Source organism: Pocillopora verrucosa, chromosome 6, assembly GCF_036669915.1.
Source record: "Pocillopora verrucosa isolate sample1 chromosome 6, ASM3666991v2, whole genome shotgun sequence".
Lineage (NCBI taxonomy): Eukaryota > Metazoa > Cnidaria > Anthozoa > Scleractinia > Pocilloporidae > Pocillopora > Pocillopora verrucosa.
The window spans coordinates 3,657,416-3,666,244 of NC_089317.1; the positions used below are offsets into that span (position 1 = coordinate 3,657,416).

The window sequence follows — 8,829 nt, forward strand, 5'->3', positions numbered from 1 at the left end:
ATCACTTCAAATCACTAAATGGCAGATGTCATTAGCCTCTGAATTTTCCATTTTCTGGTTGTGTTACATAAACCAAGCTAACTATAGAAAACAGGCATGTTCACCTGGTTCATGAAGTGAATTGTCATTCATCAGCATCACTTGATTTAACCACAAGTTTTTTCTGCCACCACTTTAAGAGGCCTTGTTAAACTTACTAATACATAAACTTAAAATAAGGGTAACTTATTTCTCTATTTGTAAATTGTTACTGAATAAATGATCTTGATTTGTAATCCATACAAGAATATGCTATGGGAACTTAGATATAAGTCAGACCTATCCGTGCAAAAAGACAAGATTGAGAGAGGAAGCAATACCTGCATTAAAGTGAGGCCAATCTTGGAATATGACTGGATCATTCAAAATGTTGGCCACAACAGATGCTGCCATCACACAGGCAATTCGTTTCCATTTCTTACTTGAAGACTTCATTTCATCTACAAAGTCTTTCATGCCCTTGACTACCACCCATTCTGTCTTAAAATCATGGGCTGCAGCATACACTCCTTAAACAAAAAAAAACACTCATGTCTGTTAGCTATATTGCTAATTTTGGTAGAATCCTTAAAATAATTGTTTGATGAAAGCTTGAAAACATTCACACTCTAGCTGTTTGTAAAAATGCACATCCCAGAAAGACATTAGTTAGTAACAAAATCTAATTTTTTTCAACCAGTACTTTAAAAAAAATTGTACACCTTGTTTCATAAGTAACTTTCAACATTTCTCAAAAGACAAACTTTTGTCAGCTAGAGTCAACCCTTCCACTCCTAAGATCTCTTTGGTAATTCTCTTTAGTGTCTGTCGTACAATTCCTATGATGTTACAGGTGGTGTAGATGGGAGAATTTGGTTTTGGATCACCCAATAATTTCCTAATTGACATTTTCTTTTTCTTTTCCCATTACTTACAGTAATATAGTTGTATCTACTTGATATCATATTGATACTGTAAGGAGAAATTCTGTCTTGGTCACTCGTGGGAGTTTCAGGGTTAACAGGGACTGATAGTTATTCCTCAACTCTCAAACTATTCAACAAAATACTTCTACATTTTTCAGATGACAAATTTAAGACAATTCATGACATCCTGATGGAGCACATTCAATTTAGAAGACAGCAGAAGTCTCAGTCACCTCCACCTGCTAAACAATCTTCAACCCCAGTCAAACACAAAACTACTATTATTATGCAAGATATAATTTCCACAAATTTCGCATGCTATAATTATGGTATAAGCTATTTCTTGGACCAGCAGAGACAATACCAGGGCAGTCTTTTTCAAAACTCTTGCTTCAAATGCTAAAGTCCTTGGCTCATCAATTATTTGAATTATTATGATTCTCACCTCCACCTTCCATTTTAACTGCAATTGCCTCAGGGTGTTTCCTAATCATATCTCTGTTTGCCTCCAAGATACTCAGAACCACTCCATCACAGTGCACTTTGGCATTATATTCATCAGCATTTTGTAAAGGTGCCTTCCACCCATCAGCCACATGTTTGATCAGCTTACCAATATCTCTACTAGGGGGAGTTTTGTGCGCAGCTGTTATCAGCTTTGCTGAAACAACCACATCTCCTAACTTGACCTTTTTGCTGTTCAAACCACTGCAGGCACCAACAGAAAAAATAGCCTTGGGTCTCAGTAGCAAGATGGCATCTTTTGAAACAGACAAAGAACCCCCAGGAACACCAGGACCTTTGCAGCACCTCATCAATGCAATTTTCATTTTCTTTCCTTGATCATCACCCATGCACCCAAAGTACACAGGGCCAGTAGTGATGTGGTAACTCTTAAAGGGTTCCTTCAGGTAGGCAAAGCAGCTTAAGAACTCACAGTCCTCCACTGTTAATAAAAGAATATCAACAGGAAGTTCAACATTGTTCCAAGTAAAAGAGGTTTCAGGAAGATCACTTATCAATGGAAGTGTAACATTGAGCTCTGGTGGGCTTGCATTCTGTGCTGATGTAGTTTCCCTTGGCATCATTGCTGTCTCTAAAAAAGAAGAATGTAGTATTTCTTTTTTTTTGTTTCCATTCATTTATTATATAGAAGTTATTAGCAGATCCGAAACAAAAATCAAAAGACAATGAAGAAAAAGAAAAGAAAACCAGTTATGAATAACAATTAGGTCAAAGCATCCTTGACCTTGCATAAAACATTTCAAGTCCACACTAACTGATTAAACAGTACAAAATTACACACTGTCAGACATACTTGAAGAAAAAAAAACACCTCTGAGTGCTACCCTTTTTTCTCTGAGTTTGCATGGTTGTGTCATTCACTGAGTTACATCTTTCACTCAAATAATCAGGCTTTAAATCTATCACCTTCAGCACAGAATTATATTTTGACGACATGTATGAATTTTTTTGTAGACTTCATTCATAACATCAAGAAAAAAAACACAAAAATTTACTTACATATACAGTATACCAATTTCCACACAGAAATTTTGGAAGTAATTTCTTTTATTTCATGACCCACTATATATCTAACATTAATCACACAAAAGAGACAAATATTAAGTTAAAACTTAAAATTAACAAAAGTAAATCACACAAACCTTCCTTTCCTAAATTTTGTTCATATATCTCAATGGAACCCTCCAGGTCATCTTCCTTCCTGGCCTTTTTTACCATTTCATCTTCATGTGATTTATCTGTGACACAGTCTTCATCCTTCAGCCACTCTCTGAAAAGCTCCTGGTAGTCTTTCTCAATATCAGCATCCATGCAATCAGTTTTAAGATCATTGATAACATCCTGATAGCGGGCCCCTCCAATACGCTGAAAGGTGTCTTTGATGTCATTCCAGTAGGAACTGAAAGTTGGATCATCAACTGAACCACTGGTAACATGACCGTAAACTCTGTCTCTGAGGATCTTGATGCAAGAGATGTCAGCTGCTGGAGTGGTGTGACTGTTACCAAAGGAAGGTCATCTTGGCCAGAGGCAGGGAGAGTTATAGACCAAAGATATTCCTCAGAAGTAATAGCAGCAGGGAGCTGTCAAAGTTCCCTGAGGAAATTGACCATTTGACGGCAGGATACAATTTGCGCCACTGGGAGGTACACAGGACTCTTTTCTTTCTGTGTGTAATTAATGGCACGGTTTGTGGGATTTGTCAGAACTGTGTGAAGTTTTTCTGGTGGACATACCCTGTCAAAGATCTCCTTTAACACATGTGATCCAACTTCAACAAGAAGGCGACACAGCTGAGCATAGTTTGAGGTTCCTTTGGTAGAAGGATTCCATGGAGTGGCAAAGGTCATGAGGACATGTCTTCTGAAAAGAAATATACACACAAAAGTCATTATTTGAACTTCCCAGAGCCAAAATGTCATTCCTCATACTTAACATTGAATTTATTGTCACCTGACAAATTTATACAAGTGTGATGTGTCTTCCTTTTTAACCCTTCAACCCCTAAGAGTGATTGGCTTCTAATTTCTCATCACAGTATCACTCATGAATCAAATGTAGAGGTCACAAGAATAAAGGAAATGATCACCAATTTAAGAAGTTCCTGATCGTCAAACAAATTCTCCTTGTCAGTATCATAGGGAATGTAAAGAGAACAGTGTGGAGAATATGAATACCAATGTCTTAGGGTGTTAAGGGTTAAAAAGGCAGATGGGGCACTCAGGCGGAACACACACAATTCTGTGCATAAAACCCTCACAGTAATGTACAAATCTCAAGAAAATACACTGTTCTTCTAAAGACTCATTACATCTATTTAGATTTTCCACACAAAAAACATGCTACTGTTCAGTTCAATTAGAATCTTTTTATCCATTTAAGATTATTTCTAATCCAAAAAAGTCTCTTGAGTGATCAAACTTACAAAACAGCTTTCATTTGTCAAAACAACAAAAGAGATTCTTTCTGGCTCTCAGCCATTTATACATGTCAACCACATATTTACCATGCAATTTGCAATACTTAATTCCAAGCAATTTTGGTTTTGTATTTACTGTTCTGTGAAGAGAAATAAATTACCATGGCCATGATGAAAACAAGTTTCCATGTTTTTCCCCACAAGATTTGCCTCTAACATCCCTCAAAACTTCAGAAAAATTTTGAAGCACCCTGTGAGATCAGTTACTGTTCTTGGTAGCAAAAAAAGAGTCTGTACTCAAGCCTATTGGCCCCCTGTAGAAGGAGCTTGTCTTGGTTTCCTTAGCATAAAGCTAATACAATAATAACAACTCCCCCCTGGATGGGATGCCAGTCCATCACAAGGTCCCCCCCCAACCAGCATTTCATCAGGCTTCCCTAACAATTCACCAGTACACATTTATACTCCTGGGTGGGGAGAGGCATGGGGAGAGTAAAGTGTCTTGCCCAAGAACAAAACTCATTGACTCAGGCAGGTCTTGAACCCAGACCTCTGGACCCAGAGTCCTGAATACACTGACCATAGGCAACAATATGTCACCCACTGTTGTTAGGAAATGGCAATGTTCATCACTGGCAAAATATAGTATGGTGCTCTCCTAAGATCACACTCCTCTCTTATTAAATATAGGCCTAGGTCACACTAGAGCTTTTTTTGTTTGTTTAAGTAAAAAATCCGTCAACAAGTTGCATAAAATAAGTACAGCCCCCAATTTTAAAAACTTGCCAAATTTTTGCAGATCACCAAAATTCTCCTAAAAGCCATGTTGCTTTTTTTTTTAACCATTTAGCTGTCATTGTATGTAAGACAAGCATGTCTAGATAAAATTTAAGCTGGAAAATACACTGGTCTGCTAGTGTAATTTGGGGCATGTGATGGCAGGAAACAATACATGGTCCCAATCTCAAAACCATTACTCTGCCAGACACAGAGACCTCAACCAAGGACAGTTTCAAAAGCAAGCTCTATTTGAGCAAAGTCTTTGCCTTCTATGTCTAAAATCTGATACTAGCTGCATAGAAGCCTGCTGATAGTGACTACCAACAATGTAAAAAAATTGCTATGTTGTTTTGCTCTGAAAGAAATGCAAGATTCCATTAAAACTTGAAAGCTGTGAAGATAATCATTTGACAACAATATATTCTTGCCCAGTAATTTGTTCAAGAATTTTTCTTTATCTTTTAATAGAAGGAGATGGGTTTGTGATTGATGTATGTGTCAATCAATGTAGTTTTGGTCACAGGATACCAGTTAGATGCGACTGCTGCCAAAAATTGGAAATTGCAAAAGTTTTGCAAATTTTTCACAAGCCACATTCACATGCTCTTAATACAATTACTAATTTGATGGTATATCCCCTTTGAAAATAAACTCAAAACAATTACTTTTTTGGGCAAGCAATGTAGCATATGGCGCAATAAGAAGAAAAGTGTTACAAAGGTTTCTTTGTTGGTCTGCATGTACTTCATTTCAAAGACTGTTGGTATATTCACTGACAGCAAAGATTCAATCACTTGTCGTTTTCATAGTGTAAATAAAGAAACATCAATGTTTTGTTTCTGGTTCCATGAAAGTTATCTCCTCGATAAATATTGTTTGTACACAACTTTCATGCTCAAATGCTCAATGTTCAAAGTTTTCAAGTTGAAGTTAGCAGTAACAAACATCATCTGTTCTGATTAGCTTTCGTATATAGAGAGAATCCACATTAAACTTACGCGCAAGGGAAGATCAATAACATTTCTTTCCCACGATGCGTATTCAGTTTAACCTCGCAGGAATTGTAAAACTGTAACTGCATTATTTGTGGATCGAATTCAAACTACGTTCTGAGTTATATAAATTTTCTATCGATGCTGGCATCCAAAGTCAGTTGTTCGTTGCCCGTCAAAGCCTGAAAATTTTCCGAAAATTTGTCCGATGATAAGCATGTTTTTCGTACGCGTCTTTAGTTCCAAGAGACCAACTCTAACATGTTTAAATCCAGCCTAGCGAATCCAACCAAATTAAGCAATATGGAAACAAATAACGGATTCAACCTCAAACACTGGTGAATGTAAACATATCAACTATTAAAATTCCCAATGGATTCGAAAATATGAACCTGTTTTCCAACAAACGGGAAGTGCTGACCGAAGCACTAAGCTACGTAGTTTAACAATTTGGCACTAAAGACACTATTTCCTCGCTAGTAGTTTCAGGAATCGAGGTGAAAAGTATATGGTAAATCAATGACTCTACCTTGGCGAGAATCGTCTGCTTAACAACGTAAAGTAAGTCTCTCGAAGTAGAAATCAACCATGTTGGGCAGCCAAATCCGTGCACCTTGCATAGTGCTTCTCAAACTTCACTGATCATCTGCCTCTATTTCAGCCATTTTGAAAGTGTTAGTTTCCGGGGCTTCTTGTTTAATCTGACTTCCGGTCATTTCTATTTCCGCTTCCTCATCTATTAGTTTTATTGAACATCTTTTAGTTATATAAGGTCACGCATGAATGAGTCAGGAAAGCGATGTATGCTGCACAACATCGATGTATGACATCCAAAATCGATGTATTCCGGATGAAATTGATTTATTTAATTTTACATTAATGTATCCATGTTCAATATTTTGTCCGTAAAAGAACCTCATACCTAAGCGGGTCACCCCACCTATCCTGTAAACGTGATCAAAATAAAGCAAGAAATTACATGGACAGATGACTTACCCCACCTAGGCGGGTTACCTCACCAACCAACTGTATTTGCGTTGTGGAAATTGATTCAGGACACCTTTAGCTGGGGAATCTGAGATCTGCAGATATAATCTACTTCAAAAACATGGACTACATATACATAAGTGCATTTCTCTATAAGTTGCATGAGAATAATTTCTCGGCAGGTTTAGAAAGTGGTCTACTACGGTAATCCATGAATCAGTGTCTGAGATGGAATATGTTGCATTATTTCTCAGATTTCTTCGACAATCTTTTCAAATAGAATTCCAACCTAGAGTTAATTTGAAAATGTATCTAAACATGCTATTTTCATTACAGTGACATTAGTAGAAATCTATAAAAGCAACCGAGAAAAACACCGAATGTATACACGAGGTTCAGGCACAAGCAAGTATTTTCTTGCTACATGTTTCGAACATTTTATGTGTACGAAGATTTTATTTAGCTCACACTCACGTATTTACAACAATATTTATAGTTACCTGTAATTTGCTCTAAAGTTATGTCAGTGGGATAGATTATAAATTAAAAAACAATATAAGCGACGGGCCAATTTCAGCCAAAAACACGTCGACAGAGTTGGTATCTTTATAAACAGCGATTTGTTTATTTAGCACTCAAGAAAAATAAACTCAAAAACTTTACCTAAAACGGTGGTTTGTTCCCTTAACAATAAAGGTAGGGTAATTTTTAAGTTAAAATTGATAGATTTAAATGAATCAAAACAGAAGTAGAGACCAAACACTTCGAGTTTTGTCCCAATAGCGTGTGATTTGCAATAGGAATACAGCAAAGAAAATAGCCGAACTCCGTGAAATGCACGCTGTAAATTTTGGTCTGGCGCGCTCGCTTTTCACGGGCCAAAAATAATGTTTTTACATGATAAACATGAAGAATTGCTCGTTGAAAAGAGCTCTTTTATTTTATGTACATTCGTATACCCCCGATGTTATGGTCGTCTGAAATATGGCAAAATTCAGCGTACAAACGGAATACAAAATATAATGTACTTTACGCGGGTGGTTGCAAACGAAAGAAAGTTTAGTTGGAGAGGAAATATAGATGGAGAGCTATTCCAAGGGATGAAAAAAATGAATCCAAGATAATTTTTCGCTGTCTAGTTCGAGCGTTGTGAAAATGCACTGAAAGCCCGATATAAATTATGCAAATTAGGTACGTTTTGGCCGATTTCGAACTTTCGTATTTTTTGCCAAAATAAAAACTCGCTGGAACTTTTGAATATTATTTTTGAAAACAATTCACCAAAAAGGTCTTTTGGAGCAAATAAAAAAAAAGTTGAATTTTTGCTCGTGTCGCCGGATTCTTGAAAATTACTGACTTCTCTTAAGTTCTAGGCTTCTTCATGTACTATAGTGTATACGAAGACACAAACTGGTCTATTTCGCTGATTGAGATTGGTACACTGAAGATGTCGGTCCTCAACAAATCACACAGAAATAAATCATGTTTAACTGTACACCAAACTCCTCATCGAGAGGGTCAAAATGCATTTACAACTGTCCTGTTCTATTTTAGAATCGATCAATTTTTTATGAACATTATATGAGTTCGGAGATGTCGGTTTACGTTATATTCGATGAAACACCCTCCAGTAACTGCCATATTTTAAAGCAAAAATATTGATAAACGCCGCCCCCGAATAAATGCCAAATCATTACGCGACTCTTATTCGAATAATAGACTCAAAAAAGCAGACCGATGACTACTGAGGGCCTGTTTTCAAGGAGATGGGGAGCCCCAGATAGGTGAAGTAACCCGCCTAGCTGGGTAACCCGCCTGTCCATATAATCTATTATTTCATCTTGATCACGTTTACATGATAGGTGGGGCGACCCGTCTAGGCGGGTTGCCCAGTCTACTGGGTAGGGTAACCCTGTCAGCAAGGGGGCAACATTGCCATGTAAACGTCTCAAGGTCGGTTAACCCGCCCACGCGGGGCGCCGTTCATGTTACAAAAGGATCAAATAAGGAAAACAACAGCGAAACACGAGTGTGTTAAGACTTTGTACATTTCTTGGTCTTCCCATGCAGAGCTAAAACGTTAAAACATCAATTTTTACATCCACTTAGCAATAAAACCTCGACAGCGATTTAGTCACGTTTTTACTTTTAACTCAACACTACATTCACACGTTATGCCAAA

At 37.2% G+C, this 8,829-nt stretch overlaps 1 protein-coding gene across 1 annotated transcript in view; it reads right to left on the minus strand.

Moving 5' to 3' along the window:
* LOC131788457 (uncharacterized) overlaps positions 1-5,892 on the minus strand; it is a 71,404-nt gene extending 65,512 nt beyond the window's left edge. The window contains 7 exon segments of the mRNA XM_066168005.1: positions 360-548; positions 1,390-2,040; positions 2,612-2,972; positions 2,975-3,010; positions 3,013-3,166; positions 3,168-3,332; positions 5,667-5,892. Of these exon segments, the coding sequence (XP_066024102.1) occupies positions 360-548; positions 1,390-2,040; positions 2,612-2,972; positions 2,975-3,010; positions 3,013-3,166; positions 3,168-3,332; positions 5,667-5,749 (1,639 nt within the window). The 5' untranslated portion in view covers positions 5,750-5,892.
* Positions 5,893-8,829: the final 2,937 nt, after the last annotated feature.